The sequence below is a fragment of the Sorex araneus genome, chromosome 2, assembly GCF_027595985.1.
Source record: "Sorex araneus isolate mSorAra2 chromosome 2, mSorAra2.pri, whole genome shotgun sequence".
NCBI classification, from domain to species: Eukaryota; Metazoa; Chordata; class Mammalia; order Eulipotyphla; family Soricidae; genus Sorex; species Sorex araneus.
Window position 1 is genome coordinate 287,375,236 of NC_073303.1, and position 23,761 is coordinate 287,398,996.

At 36.2% G+C, this 23,761-nt stretch overlaps 1 protein-coding gene across 2 annotated transcripts in view; it reads right to left on the reverse strand.

The window, feature by feature from the left end:
* Nucleotides 1-335: 335 nt before the first annotated feature.
* IL1RAP (interleukin 1 receptor accessory protein) overlaps nt 336-23,761 on the reverse strand; it is a 156,358-nt gene continuing 132,932 nt past the window's right edge. The window contains exons 9-12 of one of the 2 annotated variants that reach the window (XM_055126563.1): nt 12,582-12,731; nt 10,954-11,097; nt 7,765-8,091; nt 336-1,623 (exon numbers count right to left, since the gene is read on the reverse strand). In XM_055126563.1, the coding sequence (XP_054982538.1) occupies nt 905-1,623; nt 7,765-8,091; nt 10,954-11,097; nt 12,582-12,731 (1,340 nt within the window). In that variant the 3' untranslated portion in view covers nt 336-904. The remainder of the gene's footprint in view (nt 1,624-7,764; nt 8,092-10,953; nt 11,098-12,581; nt 12,732-23,761) is intronic. The other variant, XM_004603004.2, reaches the window with a different exon arrangement.

Consider the following 23,761-nt stretch of genomic DNA (forward strand, 5'->3'; position numbering starts at 1 on the left):
TGGGGCATCCCATTTCAAAATCCTGAATGGGAAGGAAGGATTCATGCAGGAAATTCTAACCTAGATCCCTAACAGTACAAAATTCTTTAAGCTCACAATTTTAAAATCAGTATGAGACTTCTGTGTCAATTCCATTTCACTTGAAACGTTTTACTCTCATCTGGTCTTTTCTCTGATCTCCCCTGATGCTCTTCACAAACAATTCAGAGAGATGCCTGGTATTGCTTATATCTAACCAAATCTTGAGTTCCTGAAATAGTATATTCCACATATGAATTCAAACTACATGAAAGGCAGAAAGGAAGAGGGAGATAAAAGTGTGTTAGCACAAATGAAATGACATAAAAATATAATTTTATTGATGCTGACAACTTTAGGCAGCTGAGAGAACACTAGTTACATTGCAACAAACAACACCTGTGTAGGCCTGTTGGTTTTTTCCCAGGGAAAATAAATGTGTGGTTGATTTTCTGTTCAGCTTAGTCCTACAACTTCCACCGGAATTAACTCCTTTCGATAATGCTCCGTTGGGAAATGCAGAATCTTAGATTGTCATAGCCCAAGTACACCTAGTTGACTTGGTTGACAAAAACTCCAAGGAAAACTCACATCTAAATTCTTTACTCAGATTTAAACCATTAGGCAAAAATAGAAGCTCAGACTTTAAGCAACTTTCACATACTGACCTTCTAGGGCCCGAGAAGAGAGTGCTCTTCTGAGGCCATTAGAGGCAATAATTCTGGATTCTGGTCCGCCTGGTCTTTGTCTCCTAGAAATAAATAGTTTTTAAAAAATATCAATAAAAGGGGACACATTCTCAAAGTCCATTAGGTGATAAAAATGTCAATTATTCCCACAAGAGGGCTTGGCAGAGTTAACAGACACCACCCACCACACAAAGTAATTAGAGGATATAAAAGTCATTGTTATTGGATAAATCCGTGAAATGGTGCAAAGCAAGGGCTGAGATTTGGGGAGCAGGGGTTTCAAATCTGGTGCCGTTTTGTCTCCACTGAGTTTCTGATTCTTGGGGTACAGGCTTACAGAGATGTGTCTCCCACTGGGGCTGGGTTTGCATCTCGGCCCGGTTCTTGCTCCTGAGCTGGCTCTCTCCTTCACAGTAGGTGACACAGCAGCGACAAGCTGCAGAGGGCTTGCCTCTGTGCTTGGACACCGTGCCCGGGGCTGGAGAGGCACCCGCGCCCCTTCCTGAGCTCTGCAGTTCAGTGGGCTCTTTCAAATGGCTTCTCCTCCTTTGCACATGGTCCAGGCTGATGTCAGACTGGGAAGAGCAGCTCTCGTTCCAGCCAGAGCTGGCACTCAGACTTCTCAGGGGAAGAGCCAGTCGCAACGCCTTCCAGAATTTAGAACCCGAGTGTTTGGACTTCTCTCCCTTCCAGCTCACAAACGACACCGACTCCTTTAGCTGCAAGATGCCGGGGTGTGGGTGCTCAAGGGGACGATACTCGACCACGATAAGTTTGGTAGCGATGGAGTTTTGGCACATGACACCCAGTTTAAACTCCAGCATGCTGATACTCTTTTCTGTCACATAGTCTGGGCTCAGGACAACAATCATCCGTCTGCTCCTCTGGATGAAGTCAAAAACTGCTTCCACTGTATCTATAGGAAAATGGAAAGATAGGACAATGCCTAGTGAAAACTTATAGAAGTTCTTGTCCATCTCGGTCCATTCTGCCAAGAATGGGCAATGGTGAAACGTCTGAGGATGTAGGATCTCAGTGTTACATAATATACCAAGTCAAGAAATCTCATTGCTACCACTTACCAATGATTGATAAGCACCGGCTACTTACAAAGGTGAGTTCACTACCACTGAAACTAGTTAATTTCAGCTTTGCTTGCAATTTTTTTGTTGCTTTTGTTTTGAAAGACTTTTTCCCATCGGAAGACTCAAAGTTGATATCTAGAAATATTTGTTATATTCCCTAACTACCATGATCTCACTGTATTTTTTTCTCAAAATGTACATTAAGTTACTGCTGTGTCTTATCCAATTCCTTGTATGGCATGCTATCACTTCTATTGTCCAATGTTACTCACTTTCTTTTGAATGCCATTCAGTTTATACATGTGTCTCCTATGAATATCATCCAGAACAAGACCAGACACGATGCTTCAGGAATAAACTCATCAGAAAAGAGCAGTAGAAATATACCACCGCCCAGTACCAAAATATAACTTGGTACTTAAAATTTTCAGATACATACCAATCATACCATTGATCTTCTCAATCAAAATTCCCTTTTATTGTTTTTGTGTTTGTGTGTGTGTTTGTGTGTGTGTTCATCAAGACCATGTCTAAAAAATCTGTTGTAGAAGCAACAGCAAAAACAATGACAAAGCACTCAATTTTAAGGCTTGGACTGATTCCAGGAAAAGTACTTAAGAAAAATGTGATACCTAACTCACTGTGAGATTGAAGAGTTTAAACAATAGGATTCCAGATACGTAGTTCACAGTCATTGACAAGTCTGAATACAAGTGCTGAGGGCAGACCATGAGGTCAAACTACCTAAACATTTTGAGCGGAGGTGTGACAGTGATGGAGACTCCTCAGTCTGTGAAAAAAATGGGAAGTTTGCAGGAGTTGGATTATTATAAAGTTGACATAAAATGAAGGTGCTCTGCTTCTCACAGGCTTTTTTCCAATTAGTGAATTTCACATGAATTTTAAGGGAATTGGAAGTGACATGTGCTCAATATTTTATGATCTTTTGACAGTTTTTAAAAAATGGTGTACTACAGAATTTTTTGTTTAAATGTTCAAAAATAAACTAAAATGTTCACCAATATGCAGAACACATGTGTATTTCACTTTAAAATAGTCACCTTAGGAAATATATGTTATGTCCAATGAGGATATCTCTGTTGAAAATACAACACCATCCCATATCCTTCGTAGAAAATTATTTTTAGGACCAGAGAAATAATATAGTGAGTAAGGAGCTTGCCTTGCATGTGACCTGCATGGGTTTGATCCTTGGCAATCACATATAGTTCCCAAAAAAATGAGTGTAGACAGAACAACAGGTAAGCCTGGAACACTGTCAGATATGGACTCACAACAAACAAACACAAATTAAAAGCCTTAGGGGATTTTTGCTTTTTAAAAATTACTACTACCCAGGCTAGAAGTGGAGATTTGGATTGAAAGAGGGTGATGTTAAAGAAATTGGGGTGAATTATGAAATTACAAACATTGGTAAATGAACGTGGGAAATGCTTCTTAGATGGAGATTGTGCTATATCTAAGAATCATCGTATAACCTTTTGAAGGAAACTGCTTCCTTTATTGAATACTTATTTTATCTTCTGTTCTCACAATTAATATTTGAGGGTATGAACTATTACCGTTCCTAATGTTGATTATTGTGTGGAAGGGGAATAGTAAATTAGGTTTGTCTGTCTCAAATATTGGAGCATGGTTCTGGTGATAAGTGTTCCTATGTATACAGAACAAATTTAACTTGAAGTCACAATTTCTGATATAGAATTTGTCAATACTATTCAGATTGGTCCTCCCTTGAATAGTCATAATCTCCCAAAAATTGGCTTAGAAAACTTGAATTGTAACTTCATTCTTCTCCTAGTTTACTGATATATGGAAGATCAGCAAGTATTTTTTCTTCTTTCTTTTCTCTCATTTTCTTAAAATTTGAAGTACCAATAAAAGAATTTGAGAGACGAGTTGCTGAATGTGGTTTTTCCAGTATGCTGTGAATTTGCTCTGTCAAAGGCCAGTGCGATTAATAGCTATTTGAAGAAAATGTCAAGTTTTAAGTAAGTTTAAATAATAAGAACCAGTAATAATCAGTTATCATATCAAACTACTTTTATTGAAATGGTTAATAATAAAACAAATAGTCACCTCTATGTATAAGAAACTCGTTTTGTTTTGTTGCTCAGAGTTCCAAGCAACTTCAGATTACTCACCACTAACTGATGCACAAAGTATAATTCAGAATCAGCAAGACTATCAAATTTCTGATTGCACATCTTTAGTAGTATGGGCCATTTAAGTTTCTTTCTTAAGAGATCTTTCTCATAGCTCTGACACACTAAGTCTACTCTAAGAAGACTGGTTTGAAAGAAAATTTCTGGGGCAGTGAGAGGGGCTGTGGAGGGATAGTGGATGGGGGAAACTTCTGGCTCTGTGCTTTGCAGTGACTCTCAGGGTGTTTGGGGAAACAGTAAACTGTGATAGGGATTTAAAAGGGGTCAGCCACATGCATAGTAAGTATCTTAAATTATGTAATCTGGTCTCTTTAATAAAATTCTTCAGTAGAAATTTTTTTAATTAACTAACCAGTTCTGTTATAGGGTTCTAATATATTTTCTTAGAATAAATAAATAAGGATTTTTTAAAAAACTAAGCTTCCCAGTTAAGATGGATTTGAAACAAACTCAAAAGCAAATGCATTTACAAATAATTGTCACTAACATATTTAAAACTTGTGGCAAAAATATTTTTTAATTGAAACTAACGCCTATCTAAAGGTGGAAAGTCTATAGAAAGGTGATTTCTAGAAGCAGTTCCAGTTCCCAGTTAAGTAAACAGGAGTTAGGTCTATGTGTTTGTTTTGAAATAATTTCTCTTTCACTCTCTCTTCCTCTTTCTTTTCACTATCTCTCCATTCACACACATACATCTATTACACTAAGTAAATGTACATTAATTAACTCTTTTACTCACATGGAAAAACATATTGATATGAAATCCCCATTTTTTGCAGATTTCTCACAAGAGAAATTAGTGTAACCTGTAACATTTCTTTCACAAGTGCGTAATTGTTTTTTATTCTCATTTCCTATACGCAAACATGACATAAAAGACAAAACACATGCACAAAATAAAATTCAAAGTTGAAAATAAATGGTTTATTTTTAAAATAAACAAATTTACAAATCAAATGCAAAATGAAAAATACAAAAGTTTATGAATAAAATAAAATCTTAAAATATTAGAACCAATGAAAAGAAAATGGAAAATTAACAAGTGGTGTGATGCTTTTGTTTTCAGTACAGTGAAGTGCTTGTTTATTAGACATCTTAGGAAATCATTTAAATTATAACACAGAAAATTAAATCAATCTTCTATGATCATTTAATTAGATACTATATATTATTTTTTGTTAAATTGGGTGCAAAGAGACTTTATATCATATATCTAAAATCTTTAAGGTTTTTTTTATAAACATTAGAGACTTTTAATATTAGAGAGCACTTTCTTCTTACTCAGGATATTGTGTTTTTATTCTCCCTCAATTATTCTTCTTCCTTAAATATTGGACATCTTTTTGGATATAAAAAATATCTTGACATAAAATTATAAGTTGAGGCATATCAGCTGGAGTTAAAATAAATTTTACTATTTTGAAAAGCTTACTACTAAAACAGAAACATGAAGAGTAAAAAAAAAATATCAAAAACACTTCTCGGGCCACCCAATAACATGTAGGAAAAATGTGGAATCCAAAAGTGGAAGAAGAATGAAGCATTGTATAGAGAATGTTTTTCCTGTGTTGCAATGGTCTCTATCTGAAACTCATTCAAAAATTGATATTCTAATTTAACTGGAGTCAACTCTCTTCTGATCTTGTCAGTGAAGGGTTAACAAATGAAGCAAACTATGACTTGTAATGAGAAAAAAAACATTCGGAAGGCTAGGAATAATAATTACATCCAAGAGTGACTCCATACCACAATTTTATAGTTAAGAATTCAAAAAGCTTTAATCAATAACTTCTCTATGGAAAAATGATACATTATCTAATACTGCTGAAGGTCACTTAAGTGTAGGAAATAATTTTAAAATTGGTTATCAACACTCATTCTGTTTAGATAAGGGTTTCTGAATTATGTCATAATTCATAATTAATGGATAATCACGGTCATTTTTCGGTACTTACTTTCATTACTCAACATTTTAAGTAAGATTCTCTCTCTCTAGTACCTGAGCATTGAGTTTAACTTAGCTTAGTTTTTAATTGTGTGTGCATGGCACATGTTAGATAATAAAGGCCAGAGAACTGGCTACAACTTAATGGCCATAGAGTTCTCTGCACACCAAATTCCACTGCAACCAGATCAACTGTAGCAGCAGTAAATAATGTATATGAATTTAAAAACAGTAACTAACAACTACCATTTTGTAGCTGTGAATTCAGAAGCATTACAGAAAACACACACAAGCATTATAGTGAAAACAGGACAAGAGTTACAGGCTCGTATGATATTGCAATTCTGTCATTCATAACATTGTGATAATGACCAAATTTAAATCATATGTATATATATATATGCATACACATATTTTATACTTGCATAACATGTGTACATACATATATAACATTGATAGCATATAATGCTTGAATTCTATATGTTTATGTATATATAAACACACACATATATATATTCACCTGTATATATGTATATGCTTACATATATAATTCATATATGAGCATATATATTAATATGCATGCAACATATATATTCACCAGTCTATAAATTCTGGGCGTTTCACTTTTCCAAGTCTTAAGAACAGTCAAATCTTTCTCATAACAAGTTTCTTTAAAAGTGACTCTTGAAAATGACTTGGAGTGAGTGTGTTACTTGTTCCAGTGAACAAAATATGAAAGAGACAGGTTTTCTAGCTAATTTTCACAGGATATTAATGCTGAAAGAAACTTGATGGTCATGTCTTTGTGGAAGAAGTTGAACTTCCATACATACAAGGGGGAACACAGAAACAGGTGAGGGGATACCACTTTCTTAAGAGCCACACAAGGAAGACTGATATTAAAACACGCATCGCCCAACCCTTCATTCTGTGCTCTTTTCACAAGCCAGAATTCAGAGGTCCTATTCTGTTAGCACCTTTAACAGAAGCTCCTGCTGGACTAAACTAAGTATGGAGCCACTTGCAAAATCTGAATAACTGTACAAGGTATATTATATAAAGAAATAGAATAAATATGAGCCAATATTCAGGAGTTTACTGTGATCAAAATTATGATCCAATTTTTTTTCAAGTTGACAAATATTGCATCAATTACCTGAGGTATAGGGCAGGAGAGATACAGTAGGAATGCACACAACCCCTTAAATCCATTAAAAGAAAAATTTTCGATATGTTACTGGTTGATGGAAATCTTAAGTAAATGTGAATCTTGCTGTGATCTTGGGCCATCAAACAGTAGGATGAGTAAAGGTTTCTTTCATATGCAGCTAAAAGAATTCTAGTCACTGGTTATGCTCATAACGGATGAGTAAAAATATAAGAAAAGAAACCCATACTTGAAAACATATAGTAACCTGTTAGCACACTGGTGGTTTTAAACACACAGTAAACTCTGTAACAATTCAATTTCTACCCCCATCCTGTCCCCCAAACAAAGAACAGAGGTGAACAAAGACACAGTGGCAATAGAAGATGCTTAAAAAAAAAATCACATTAACCAAGACTTTGCCTGCAAAGAAGCCAGTGACTTAAGAAATGGGTGCTAATTGTGGCACTACCCTTCTAAACCAGTTAGTATTGCCTGAAGAACAACTGGTTATACCACCACCCTGAATTTATCCCTACAAAGAGGCTTCACTGCCCACCCCCCCAAAATGAAGAAATTATTTGGGAATAAATAAGGGTGAATTCTTTCTTCCTGAAGTACCCCTGGTTGTTTTACTCCTTGCATTGTCCCTTTCATACATTTTTCAGGGATGAATACGACAGACCCTGCTCACCACCTCTAGACCACCTGGAACTTTTCTTCACTGGCATGGCCACCTGCAGCTGCTTCCAGAACCTGCCCTGTGGGTACTTGGATTTCTCCCCTCTCCATTTAATGACCGTGAGCACCTTCTTAGCCCTCTTCAGCTCTTTCACCTTCATTTCCTTCACAGCTTTGTACTGTACTAAAATGACGTTGATGTTGCCCCGAGAGGCCATGTTTTCTAGGCCGGCCTTGAGCTCCAGGAGGGCTTGGGTTCCCTGGAGCACGTAGTTGGGGCTTAGGACAACCAGGAGGCGTCTGCTTTTCTGAATGAAGCTCAAGGTCTCATCTGTGACAACTGGGAAAGAAAACACCAGGGGGGTTAGTGTTGGCTCAGACCTCCCCCAAAGCATGACGCCAAAGGACCCAGTGTATGCAACTTAGGGCTCCAGCCTGAAAATAGAGGTGACGCTTTACCAAGAATGTTTTGAACAATGTTTTCACCTTTAAACACAACCAGTCTGATGACTAAACTGCATTTCTTCAACAACAACAACAAAAAAGTTATCTGAGTTCACCCTAAAAATAACTCCAATGAGAAGGGGACAAATTCAATCTCTGGCACTGAGAAAAATTCCAAAGAAGCTTGAAGCTGAAACATACTTAAAAAAAATCTTTTTCTTTAAAAGCGTTATTGACAACATGAAGAAAGGTTGTGCTAAAGAGGTAGGCTGAGGGGTTAGGGGGTGGTGGGAGGGAAACTCGGGACTTGGTGGTGGAAAATATACACTGGTGGAGGGACAGGGGTTGGAACATTGTATGACTCAAATCAAAACATGAACAGCTTTGTAACTGTATCTCAGGGTGATTCAATAAAAAGAAATTAAAAAAAAAGAATTCTTTCAATAGTGTTGCATTTTGTAACCCAATCAAATCAGTGCCAGAGTTATTTCTTCCCAAATATACCTATACATCAATTCTCTAGTGCCAGTGGAAATTCAAAAAGATTCCTAAGTTTTAGAACACAGATTCACTATATCCTAGAGTCTTCTTGTGTGACCAGACATCTCCCAAACTCAGGCTATTATCACTATATCCTTGGAATAGGAACACAAAAACGCCAGTCAACTGATCAGAGTTTTGGCTGACATTATATTCTCCACTCAGCTCCTATTCTTCTTTCTGCTCTGGAGACTAAATTACTCTCCTTAAACTCCTATCATTCCTATGAAGCCATGTTTTTTGGCAGCTGCTAGCTAATATGTTTGCCTTCACTAACAGGAAAAGACTTTCTTCAGGTCACACTAGAAGAAAGGCAATGAAAATGGAAATAACAGTGTAATTTTATTCTGTCGTCAATTGTTCTGATTAGTTCCTGTCACTAAATTTTTGAGACTAATCCATCTCCAGCAGTTTGCTTCTGAGGACTGGATGATACTTTACCTGGGTTTCAGAAAGCAGCGAATTCTAGAAAAACATAATGTGAAAAGATTGTTCATGGTTTTCTATTCTTCTCAAGCAGCTTTTAATTGAGGGGGGGTGGAGGGAGAATTCTGGGATGGGTGGGTGGGCATTTTCTCCACAGGTACAGAGGGAGAGACAGTCGGGAGAGAAATACAAATCACATGTGAAATCCAGCTGGGAAAATAGCCTACTCCAAGCAGCAACCTATTTGGAAGCTGACTATACTTGAGCATAGAAAAAAAATCCAGAATGAAAGACCAGCAGGAAGAACTTCAGGGAGACACAAAGATCATAAGGACCAAACATCAAAATAATAATAGTAGTATCTACAACTTGGTTTTAAAAAAATGACTATTCACACCATTTGGAGGTTTTTATGTTGTTGTTGTTAGACTCTATACATGTATAATTTTCACGGAGGAGTAAATAGTTCTTGAATAAGTAAGTGAATAAATGATTTAGGATTTTAAGCTTTAAAAAGAGCTTTAAATTGATCTTCTTTCATGGTAAAATTATGTAATTTCTTCCTGGAAAAGCTATACTGAAGGAGCTATGTAGTGTAGAAGACCAGCATGAGGGGAAATGATGAAATGAAATGTACGCTAATTCAAAATGAGAATAAAATTTTCAGTTTAATTTTTATTTCAACTGCATGTGTTTTTAAAAGTGAGATAATTAGTGTAAAGGGAGTTCTACTTTATATTTTGTTAGTTCAGAGAGATTTTTAGATAAAAATGAGTTTGTCATGCTGAAAATTAGAGACATAACACGATTTGGGCAGATAAAGTTTAGCAGTAGGTTTAAGAATGCAATTATGTTTTAATTAAAATGAGTTCAAATGGTCAGTTACTTTTTGTGTTACTCTATGCACCTGAAAATTAGAGACTGAATTTTATTTTAAAGTATTAAAAATTATGTTTTTAAATATTCTATTATAAAATGCTACCCTCTATAAAAATTGTTTTTAATCTTAAATGCACTAAGTGGTGATAGAAAGAAACAGAAGCAAAGAAAGTGGTAGTTTGAGTATTAGTAGCTTGCTAGAAAACAAAAATAAAGAGAAAGAGAAATATTGTTTTGGTTGTGTGTGTGTGTATGTGTGTGTGTGTGTGTCTGTGTGTGTGTTGGGGACAAACATGGAACTGTTCAGAGTTCACTCCTGGCTCTGCCCTGAAGAGTCACTCTTGACAGTCTTTTAAAACCATACTGAGTGCTGGGAATTGAACTCCAGTTGGTCTCATGCAAGGTAATCGCCCTACTTATAATATCTTTCTCCCTCAGGGAAATATAATTTATTATCAGTGACTAAACACCCACTTTATGAGTCAACAAATGAGGTTTGGTAAAATCGAGTAAACCTTAGCCACTGTAAAACATTTTCTTTAAATTTAGTCTTTGTTAAACAATTTTAGGCAAATTAACTTTGAGTAAAACTAAAACACCTAAATTCAACAAGACATTTAAAGCTAAGCTATATCTAATACAGCATAATCCACTATGAATTGAAACTTTTCTGACATTCCGTTCTTAAGGCTTAAAGTGGAGAATATTTTAATATTACATACTGCAGTAGGATAGTAGATTTCTTAAAATGTTTTATTCCTAGAGAAGAGTCTGTCTACTGCATCAAACTGTTGGATAGTCAGTACCCAAAGATATCAACAGAAAGCAGTTCCATAATTCTCATACATGACACAAAGCTAAAGATCCCCCTGCCTTCAGCATAACATTATTTAGACTTAATTAAAATACCTACTTCCCCCAGGAAGACTGTCTCTGTCAAAGATGCACAATTTGTAGCCAAATTCATTCTCCAAAACTCCACGCAGAGTCAATAATACGAATTCTTCTTCTTCAGCATTTCTTGCATAGGATACATAAATATCGTATTCCTTTCCATCTAGCCAAAGAACACAGATTCAATATGAATTAGCAAAGTGTCTCAAAAGCATTATATATTTGTCCTTTAGTCAAGGCAAAAATCTTAAACCTAAAATTTGCATATTAGACTATTTCATTCTTTTATGTACATACTTTCTATAGGTAACTATGTGATTTGACACTTGTGCTCAGGCAAAATGGCTACTTTGAGGAGTAATTAAGATGTAATTGCAGGGGACTGGAGAGATGGTACAGCGGGTAGGGTGTTTGCCTTGCATGTGGCTTACATGGGATCTATCCCTGACATCCCACATAGTTTCATGAACCGCCAAAAGTAATTCTAAGTGTGCAAATAAACAGAAATAACTACAAGCATCATCAGGTGTGGCCCAAAAGCCAAAAAAAAAATAAAGAAACAAATAAAAAAGAGTATAATTGCAAATTTGACGTGTCTTCTACACATTTATTCAACATATATTTTTTAACGGAGATGAGTGAGCTTATTCAACTTTTAATGAACAATTCTAGAAGCAAAAAGTCAATCACAGCAGTTGACAACTAATACCATGCAAAGGGCCAGAGAAAGAGAGCTCAAGGGCCGAGTGTGTGTTTTGCGTGTTTTCATGTTTCATTTTTGTTACAAGGCAAATTCTCACTCGAGGAGCAGTGCTTCTTATACTTGATATGTATAAGAAATCACTAGAAAATATTGATAAAATATAGACTCTAGTACAGAGAAGCAGTGACTGACAGTACAGAGGATTTATGACTAAGATATTCTTTTCAAAGTTTCTAGATGATGCTAATGCTGATGGTATACAGATGACATTTGTATACACAAAATTTGCTGCTATACTGCAACTTGTACAGTGCAGTAAAGCAGTTTTAGTCACATACGACTATTGAATAACCAAACAGCACCAGGCCTGAGTTGAGGTGTACTCAAAACAAAAATAAAACACACCTGAATTTTGAAAGTTTTCATTAACAAAACAGCCAAAAACATTTCTACTAATTATTTCCTATGAATTACATGATCAAATAAAAATATGCAAATGTAACTAAATAAGATATTAAATTCTTTTCACTTTTTCCTTTTCTTAATATGACAACTCATAAATTTTAATTTGCATGGATAGGCCACCTTGCATTCATATTTTAGCATTCCTAATCTAAATTGCATATTGAATCATGAAATGGAATAATGCAAATTAAAAACGTTTTCTTTGTTCCCTGGAGGGGAGGGGCATAGCCCACACTATACAGTGCTCCATTTACTCCTGTCTGTGTTCTTCGAATGAGATGAGGTGTTGGGCATCAAATGCTCTCTGGGCACGAGCAAAGCAAGAGCCTTACCCCACTGTACTATTTATCTGGAGCCTAAAAAGATTCTTCAACAGTAAAGACTGAAATTAAAGTATTTGGATTGATCTTCTAACTAATCCAGGTTTGATCATATTTTCTAAAGATTGCAGAATATTACAGCATATTTCCACTACTCACCTAAAATAGTTTCATCTGTTCCAAAGTGAGCCCGATAAAATAGGACCATCTCCAGCCAATAAACATGGTAAATAACAATGAGAATCACTACCAGCAGGACTGTAGCCCCAAAACCACAGGCTAATTCCACTGTGTATCTTGGAGCTATGACTGGAATAAACAACAAAGAAACAAAATTGATTTCTACCACATGATCACAGTCAGTGATTAACTTGCATGTAGCTGGGTGAGTCAAGCAGATGAGCCACACATCTGACATTCATATGAACAAGCAAAGGTAACACGGTAAGGTATAAGTAAGTACTATATTTTACTGCCAATTGTGTCTCATTTACCTTGATATTTCTAGAAATGGCATTTTTAGATCTTTGATGATTAGAATATATTTTGTAAATCAAAAAAGAACCTTAGCTTTGGAAAAGATTTGGGTCACTTAATTCTATTCACAGTCTGATATTTGAACTGCCATAAAAGTACTTTTAAAAGTGTACATGGATTCTCAGTCAACTCTTGTGATTATTGGACTAGCAAAATAATAGAAATTTAATTGTTGGAATAATTAAATTTATCAAAAATTCCAATATATTTCTAGTAGCACCATAGCACTGTTGTTCCATTGTTCATCGATTTTGCTTGAGTGAGCGGGCATCAGTAATGTCTCCATTGTGAGAATTGTTACTGTTTTTGGCATATTGAATACACCATGGGTAGCTTGCCAGGCTCTGCTGTGCAGGCGGAATACTCTCGGTAGCTTGCCGGGCTCTCCGAGAGTGACGGAGGAATCAAACCCATTTGGATCGGTGGCATGCAAAGCAAACACCCTACCTGCTGTGCTATAGCTCTAGTCCATGTTAATTTTACCCTCTCATTTAATGACACATGTAAGAGACTTAATTCCTTTTCCTTTATATGTAGAAATGTATATTTATCTCGAAACTCAAACATCTTATTGTCTCTTGACAAAAACTCTTATTTTCACAAAACCTAGTCATCAAATGATGTGTGTGACTGAGCTCTGAAAGCATCTTCTAGGTTCAAAGGAGGAATCACGTTATAAAGACTGAATTGTATTATCCAGGTATGAATATTGTCTCACACTGTATATTTATTTTTATATGATAAGATCCTCTCCTGTGTTATAGGTGCTTAACTGTTAAAAGACATGGTCATGCATTTATAGATATGAAATAGAAGAAGGTTAAGCTATGTCTTCATTGATTTGCCAATTTCTTATATGGCCAGCAACATTCAGGGCACAGCATGAATAAGACAGAAGGGGTCTCTGCTCACTTAGTACACATATTCTAATGTGGGGAAATAAATAAAAGTAAAAGTCAATTTGTTTTGGATCTTGACAGTGTTATCAAGAATAGAAGCTTAAGAACTATGATGGCGGTTATAGGAAAATGTGTATTATGTGGAGAGAAAATATTTCTATGAATACTTAAACACTCTGTGCTAAGGGTTTCTGAAAAAAATGTATAGATGTATTGCCCGAAGACGGTGATCATCATTGAGGTGCTCAGACTTTGAATTGCACATCTTTCCACAATACTACATGAGGTTTAATTATTGATTGTGAACTCGAAAAAGACTCCCGAGTACCTATCCTAAAGGAGAAAAGGTAAGCAGCTTGGATCTGGGCCTGAAGTTCTCTAAAGTGCAAACTGAAAAGTTTTCATTTTATTACCCTAAATTGAAGATAACAGTCTGAGATAACTGATACAGATTTTGCAGCACATTATTAGTATCAGGTACCCTTGTATTTGTTCCACAAGCAACAATGCTTTAAAGTAGGAAAACTCAATCATACCAAGACAGAACCTATATCACCAGAAGTTACTGAGAGCAATTTAGGCAGCTGGTGTACAAATGGATGTGCCCATGGCTGGGAAAATACTACAGAAGGTAGGGAACTTGCCTTGTATGTGACTGACCTAGGTTCAATCCCAAGCCCTGCAAGGAGTGATCCCTGATTGTAGAGCTATGAGTAAGTCCTGAGCACCTCAAGGTGTGATCCGAACCCCAACAACAACAATGACAAAAATCTATGTGCCCTTATTTCTGTCATCATCATCACTGTCATTCCGTTGCTCATCGATTTGTTCGAGCGGACACCAGTAATGTCTCCATTGTGAGACTTGTTACTGTGCTTTGGCATATCGAATACACCACGGGTATCTTGCCAGGCTCATAAATACAGAATTTTCTTTCCCCACACAGCAAATTTGAGAGATGCCTGGGTTTGCACTGTCCCATCACCTTATTTCTGTATACATATTATATCAATATGCAAGTGCCCTTATTTCTATATACATATTATATCAATACACCAAGAAAATTCCCAGTAACATTCTTGTCATTTTTCTCAGTTATTTTGACATTCTCTAAGCAAACACAGGGACTTGGAGAAAAGTACTGACTCAACTAGTATGGGATTTTTTAAAAATATCAATACAGGTCTTTTTAATATTCATAATAATTCATCAACTCATCCTTAGTCCATTCACTGCATTATTATTTCTAGGGGGGGCTTTTAAAAATATTGTGTCACATAATTGCATGTATCATACTGACAAACTATATTTCCTGGAGCCAGGTTGATAAAAGTCTGTGATGATTCTTAATAACTGAATTCTTAAAAATCCCCTCCCTCCGTCTGAATTTTTAAATGGCCTGATTCCATATAGGTACTCTAAACATTTTTCACATAAAGTTTCACTGACTTGCAAGGAAAAATAACAGTTTAAGATCAGTACACATTTCAAATGTGCCAGCTGCAAGCTCTATAGTTTTGACACAAAATATTTACTCTAAAGCAATCCCAGGCCAAAGAGTTCCTAGTCAAGAAGTGGTTACAATTTGACCAAACTGGACTTCTGAACTTAGTTTTGCTTTGGTGATCTGATTTTGGATATAGAGTCATACACTCTGTTATTTCTTGAGTCAGAATTTCCTCTACACCTTGCATTTTTCAGGTGGAGGGAAATTACCAAGCAGTTCTCATAAGAGTTGGGGGCCACTCACTACAGTACTCAGCTGAGTCAAACATTCAAAGCTGAGCCAGCATTGCATTGCTTCTTGGACCTAGCAGTGCTGGGAGACAGGGAGACACAAGGGCTATCCACAGGGGTGATTTGTGGCTCAATGACTGCATACAAAGTCAAATTTTCAGCCAACCACCCATGGTTAAAAGAGAATAATATTTCATCTCTAGTCTCTTCCTCAGTATGAGCGCTTCTGCAATTTAGTTTCTCTGTGGAAACCTAAAGTCACTCTTTTCATTTTCATTATTGTAATAGGACCTTGGGGTTGTGGACATGACCAGTTTCCTGAGTGGCAAACAAAGAGAATACTTCGTCATAGTACCCCAGAGATATACGACTGAATTAACTGTGGAATTGGAATATATGGCTAGCACGTTGTGTTAAAACGTAAGCATTTTTTACTTCAGCTTCAGACCTTCTAAAAGCAATTGATACCGGAATGACCCTCTCTGATAATCTGAAACAGTTTTTCAAATTACGACAACTGATAGAATTGGAGTATGATCTTTGAGAGAAATGATACAATTGAGGTGGGTCACATGATCACTTTGATTTCTTCCTGAGGGCACTTTTGGGATGCCAGCACAGAGAGGACAAAACCCAAAGAAGTACAGTAGTTATATTGAGATTTGAAGAGAGAAAAACAGAGTTCAGACAGTTGGATTAAATCTACAGGCTTTAGTAATAGAATAAAAGAGCATAAGAAAAATTCAACTCTAGAAATCAGCAGTGGGTTCTATCATCTTGGGAAAATATGAAACCTTTATATATTTAGGGGGACGCTTCACAAGATGAGGCCACCTATAAAACTCTGTAAAAGAGAAGTTATCGGAGAATAAAGAACTGCTAGAGATCAGGCAAACACACAGTTCTAACGAGAACATACAGGGCTGAGAGACATGAGACTTGACTAGTCGGATGGGGGCTGGAAAGATGTCTCAGGGCTGCAGTTTGCTTCTCCAGCACCACCTGTGAGCCTCTGGACACTGCCAGAAGTGATCCCTGGGCACAGAGCCAGGAAAAAGCCCTCAGCACAGTCAAATATGACCCCCCCTCCCACCCACCTTCCAAAGTGATAAAACGTAGACAAAAGAGACTGGTTTAACTTCCGGTTATTAAATGGAAACCCCAAGTAGGCTATGTCCTAGAAATAATTCAACCTGGCTTCAGAAACACAATTCTACACCAAATCTAGGAATAGGAAATAGACATTTTTGTGTGTTTTGGAGCACACTTAGTGTTGCTCAGGTCTGGGCTCTGCACTCAAGCATCACTGCTGGCCGCACTTTGGGGACTATAAGGAGTGCCGGGGATTAACCCTGGGCCAGCCGTGTGTAAGGCAAGCAAGCATCTTACCTGCTCACCTCTCTCGCCCCAACAAAAATACACTTCAATGAAAACGGTTAATTTAGTAAAGTGATTGGAATAGCTTTAACTTTTGTGGTTTTGAGGAAAATGACTGCAACTTTACCACCAAACTGCCAAAGGCCTTTCACATTATTTCTGTCACCTCGAGTTTGCTGCTCCCTTCTTCCTTCCTTACACAGCTTAGACTTCAGTTTTGCAAAGGCTGAGTTGGTCCACATTCAATACTTTTTATGTCTTTCTTTCTCTGTCTAGCCCAGCTTAGTGAGATCATCCGGCCTGATCACCCAGTATCTGCTCTTCTTTGACTTTTAAACTTAACAACTCCAGGTCTCAGTTGCAGCAAAATAGCCAGATCTTATCTTTTCTTACAACTGCATACCATTTCATTGTGTGTATCTAGCACATTTTCTTTATATATTCACCTGTTATTATACATTTGTGTTGTTTCCCCATGCTGTCATGAATATAGGTATATATGTATGTATTATATATGTATATATATATTTTCTCAAATTATCAATTTTGTGCTCTTTGGATAGATGACAAGTGGTAGGATCACAGGGTCATAAGGAAGTTCTAATCTTAGCTGCTTTGTTTTGTTTTGGTTTTACCACACCTGGTGGTGCACAGGACACGTTCCTGGCACTGTGCTTAGGTACGACTCCTGGCAGGGCTCAGGAGAACATATATGAACTGCTGAAGACTGAACGCAGGCTGGTCACATGCAAGGCGAGCACCCTACCCTCTGTATTATTCCTCTCATCCATTCTTATTTTTCAAAGAAATACCCAAAATTTTATTAGAAAGGCTGAATCAGCAACACTCCCACTAATAGTGAAAAAAGGGTTCATTTTCATTCACACCCTTACCAACACTGTTCATCTTTTGGATACATGCCATCCTCATTGGTGTGAGCTGATAACAATATATACACATACCATACACACACATATATGTTTATGCATATATATAAAGCAGTTATGGAAGCATTTTAAATGTTAGAACAAAAATTGGTGCTCAAAAATTTATATACTCAATAATATAACTAACATACATAATGTCCAACATGATTAAAAATAAAACTGTAGCTATAGCACAGTGGATAGGGCATTTGCCTTGCAAGTGGCCGACCTGGGTTCAATTCCTTCATCCCTCTGGAGAGCCTGGCAAGCTACTGTGAGTATTATAATTATGCTCATAGCATTAAAAATAGAAAATAAATATTATGAAGAGCTAACAGGAAATCTTAATAGAGAGATTTTCATATAGGAATAGAAATTCAAAATACAAAAGTACAATTTTGAAATTAAATATCCTTTAAGTTTACATATCAGAAGAATAATGATTAGAAATGATCTAAAAAAGACAGGAAAAAAAATGTTTGAAATAATGAGACTCTCATGGATCTCTGACACATCAGGTATTTTCTCCTAAATTTGCCTGGAATTCTGAAAGAAAAAGAAAGCATAATAAACTAAAGAAAAGACAAGATATATCTGAAGAAAAGATGGTTGAATATTTTTCAATTAAATTAACATAATGTTCTCCCTCTTGGAGAACCTGGCAAGATACCGAGAGTTTACTGCCCACACAGGGGAGAGTCTGGCAAGCTCCCCGTTGCATATTCATATGCTAAATACAGTAACAATGATGGGTCTCCTTCTTCTGACCCTGAAGAGCCTCTAATGAGGCACCATTGGGAAGGATGAGTAAGGAGAGGCTGCTAAAATCTCAGGGCTAGGATGAATGGAGATATTACTGGGCCTGCTCAAGCAAATCAGTGATCAACAGGATGACAATGATACAGTGAATGTTATGTAACAAAGAAATTTATTCAGGTTTAAATAAAATACATACAAATCAAACTACACTGAAGGATATTCTAGTGCCAGTTTTTGAAAATAAAACAAAAAAATTGAGAGAAAAATTAGGAATACACATAAAAATTAGATTCATTAACAGCAGTAGCATTCATTTCTAATGAAGCACATTAGAAAAAGAATATGTCATAGAATAATGATATGATACTTTTAAGGACTGAAGAAAAAAAAAGGCCTAAACACAGTATAGCGAGTAGGGCATTTGCTTTGCACTTAGCCAACCTGGGGTTCAATCCCCAGCATCCCATATGGTTCCCTGACCACTGCCAGGAATAACTCTTGAGTGCAAAGCCAGGAGTATCCCCTAAGCATGGTCAGGTGTGGCCCAAACCTCACCCCCCAAAAAAAGTTTTTTATTCATTGAAAGAAAAGATTTAATATTTCACAAATTGAGAGAAAGTATCTCAAGACATAAATCAAAAAACTAAGATTCAGAAACTAAAATATAAAGAGTGTATCAATAAATGAACAAAAGATTTAAATACAGATCACAAAAAAAACAAAAAAGCACATTAAGTCATTCTCAACATTTTTTCAATCAGAAAAATAAAAAAATTAAACCCAATGAGGTATGACCATACATTCACCAACATGGCTAACACTATGAAGTCTAACGATAACAAATGGCAAAGATGTAGATATACTATTCGTTGAACTATACAGAATAATCATGCCACTTGGGACAAATATGGATAACACAGTCTGATAAAACTAGGCCAGTAATTCTCCCCCTACATATTCCTATAAGTAAAGCAAAACTCTGTAAGAAAGTTAAAGAAGAATGTTCAAAGAAACCTCATTAAGTGACTTCCAAACTGGAAACAAACCAATGTTTACTGCCAAATGAATAAGTGAACAAACACAAATGTCCTTTGCATCTCTACTACTTGGAAAATAAGAGAAGTAAACAATTTATACACATACTAACATGAATACACATCATGTGTTGAGCAAAGGAATCCCTATATAAGATGCATTCAGTATGAATATATGTATAAAATTTTGAAATGGGGAATATGTTTATTCTGCCAAGGAAAATCATTTAATTTGCCAGAGAAGGAAAAGACAAGGATTGACTGACAAGGATAAACATAAGGAAGTAATAGTAAAAAAAAAAAGCTAAAATGAAAAAGATTGGGTAGAATTGTTAGTCCAATGTGATATTGATATTCTATATATTCTATATCTCCTTATAGGTTATTATATTACAATTTACGTAAGTATCCACTTCTCAAAATAATTGAGTAATATGCTTGAGTTAAGCAACTTACCACTGTGTACGTTTTACCCCCCAAAAAAGAAAACTAACCACCCATTAAAATTTAGATCATATAGGGTGTTCCACATTTAGGCAAAAAATAATTTTGCAACTACATTAAAGACATCAAAAATAAGGTGGGCCCACTGCTGCCGAGATGTGACCCCAGGGGCCGCACACGTGTGCGGCTCCTCCGCAGCTGCACAGCGTGAATCCAGACCCAGCTGAACCAACTACAACATGGGCAGCTCCTTGCAGATTGTCTCCAGCCAGAGAACTAAGCCGCGACCCCATGCCCGCTGAGGAGGGGAAAGGTATTTCTCTCTCTTGCCTGTCCCTTCCCGGGGATGAAGGGCGTGGGGACCGCCATATTATGACGACCACAGATGGGGTTTACAAGCTAGCAATGATCGAATATCTGGAAGAAATCTCCCTGGACTTAGTTGTTAAAGTACAGAAATACAAAACCTCATTTCTCTTCACAACAGGTCTGACTCTAGTGGGGTGCTCCTAATAATAATGGTGAGGTTTGTGTTGAAATATTGAATGTAACCAAAGTAAATAGAAAGTAAAGTGAAATTTATCAGTTACAAGGCGGGGGGGGGGGTGCGTGGGTAGGCGGGATGGGAGGTGTACTGTGGTTTTTTTTTTTTTTTGTCTTCGGTGGTGGGATATGGGCACTGGTGGGGGGATGGTTGTTTCAGCATTGTATGACTAACAATTACCTGTGACAAGTGTGTAATGGAGTAGGAAAAATATGCATTTGGTTTCTAGACAAATCTGACTTCTAGTTCTATCTTTAGTACTCAGCATATTAACTGATCTATAATTTTTCCCCAATCCTTCTGAAACATAACTAAGAACTCAGAAAATAGGTATTATATTCTTAACATGACTCTACACAGCTGATTCTAATTTTAAATGATTTTCACTGGTGGCAAAAAATATATTTTGAATATTGAATCCATTTTAAGTTTATTGATTCCAATTTTTGAAGCGCACAGAATGTACATCTTGGTGAATGACTGAAGTACAGTTAAATTGTGGATTCTGCACTTTTGTTATTATATAAATGCTAATTAGTTTCACTTATTCCAGTAGCATGCAAATTTTCTATACCTTCACTGATTTTCATAATTTTCTCATTTTTGAGAAAGAAAAAGTGACTGAAGTCTTTACATATAACTGCATTTTTTCCTGATTTTCCTTCAGTTGTACCAGTAGTTTCTTTATCATTTTAAAAGCTGTGTTATTAGGTAAATGCATACTTGAGATTAATAGTATTTTAAATTATTATATGTTTTTCTTTTATACATCTGTGACTTATTTTAGCAATTTCAGGATATCTTTTCTTTTCCTTGTTTTTCTTTTTTTGGAAAGGAAGTGGGGTAAGCCAGTAGTACTTAGGGCTTACCCTGGCTCTGCACACAGGGATCCTTCTGGCAGTGCTCAGGGGAACATATGTGGTGCCAGAGATTGCCCATAGGTAAGGCCTGACCTGTTATACTGTCACTCGGCCCCAATTCCAATCCTGATTTTTAGACTTAATGTTTGCTTGTCATATCTCTCCCTTGTCATATCTCTCCCTCCCTCTGATTTTACTTATTCTGTCACTGTGTATATTTAATGTGCATGTATAACACAGCATATATAACATATATACACATATATAACACAGCATAAAATATGCCTTTATTTTTTATCTGATCTAATACTATCCATCTTTTCATTTGAATGTCTAATCCATTTAAGCTTAATTCAGTTATCACTTATTAGTTTTGTTGTCTATAAGTCTATTTCTGGCATTTGTGCCTACTAATTCTGTTCTTTATTTTTCTCTCCTGTCTTCTTTTGGAATAATTCCTAACTTACTATTTTTTTTATTTCATTACTCATTTTAGTGTTGATTTTACTTCTTTTTTTTCTTTTTCTCTTTGGGTCACACTCAATGCTGATGCACAGGGTTTAGTCCTGACTCTGCACTCAGGAATTACTCCTGGCGGTACTCAGGGGACCATATGGAATGCTGGGAATCAAACCCGGGTTGGCAAGGCAAACGTCCTACCTGCTATGCTATCGCTCCAGCCCCGATTTTACTTCTTTTTAAATAAAATTTTTCTAAAATTAAGAAATATTTTGAATTCCTCACAGCCTGTCTTGAATTAATCACTTTATATGTTTTGTGAAACACCTACAGTGGCATACTTTCATTTCTTTACTCCTATCTTTTGTCCTGTGGGTACAGTACAGTGTGGTGTTGTGCCTATGTGAGAAATGCAGATTTCACAATGCATTGTAATTATTTCTGTTTAAAATAATTATCATTTAAATAAATTTCTAAACATGGACAACTTTTTGTTTTCTATGCCGTGGATCAGTCCCAGGGCACACTCACACTAAAGAATGAGTTTTGCCACTGAGCACATCATGGCCAACAAAGGAAGTTTTAAAGCTTATTTGTATATTGTACATTTCTGGAGCTTTTTATTTCATATAGCACTAGTCTAAAGAATTGCTTAATATCTCTGGTAATGCTGGCGATGAATTTTCTCAGCAGTTTTAATCTAAACTGTATTATTTCATCTTAACTTTTGTACTTCAATCATTTATTAAAATCTTAGCAAACATATGGAGTGACTGTCACTGTCACTGTCATCCAGTTGCTCATCAATTTGCTCAAGCAGGCACCAGTAACGTCTCCATTGTGACATTTGTTAGTCATAAACCTTTCACTTAACTTTTAATCACTGCTGCTGTTGCTTAAAGATATCCACACCAAAATGACAATATGAAATAATAAAAAATTACTTAACAAGAAAAGATAAACTATGAATCAGTTCTAAATTTCAAATAGTTTTAAACACAATGTAATCTAGAAAATCTACCAATTATTAAATAGAAAGTAAAACTTTTCTAAATAAACCACAGAGTAAAAAAGAACAATAGAAAGTACCTTGAACTGAATAATAATGAAACAGCACCTTACATTTTAGCTAAAGAAGTTCTATGAGGAAAATGTATAGTTCTGTTTATATGAGGAAATAAAAATTGTTAAAAGTTAATGATGTGGGCCGGAGCAATGGCACAGAGGGTAGGGCGTTTGCCCTGCAACACAGTGCTGACCCGGGTTTGACCCCTGGCATCCCATATGGTCTCCCCAGCACTGTAAGGAGTAATTCTTGAGTGCCGAGCCAGGAGTAAACCCTGTGCATTGCTGGGTGTGACCCAAGAAGAAAAATAAAGTTAATGATGTAGGTTTCACATGAAATTGACATAACAAAAAAGTGCAAATTAAGTAAAAAAAAAAACCACCCCAAAATGAATGAGAACAACAACAACAACAAAAACTAATGGCTGTGGATATAACTCAGTGGTAGAATTTATGTTTTACTTGCATAAGACCTTGGGTTCAGTCCCCAACCATCCCATTCCCTCCTCCCCCAAGAGTTTAATGAGTGAAATATAAAGCAGATTTTTCATATACATAAAATTTAACAAAAATATTTCAGTAAGCTTGGGTAATGCCTATTTTTAATGACAAAGAAATTATCCTATAATGATAATGAGTAAATAATGTTTTTAAAAAATCCATAACAATGTTAAAACCTAGCTGAAGGTTTATTACTC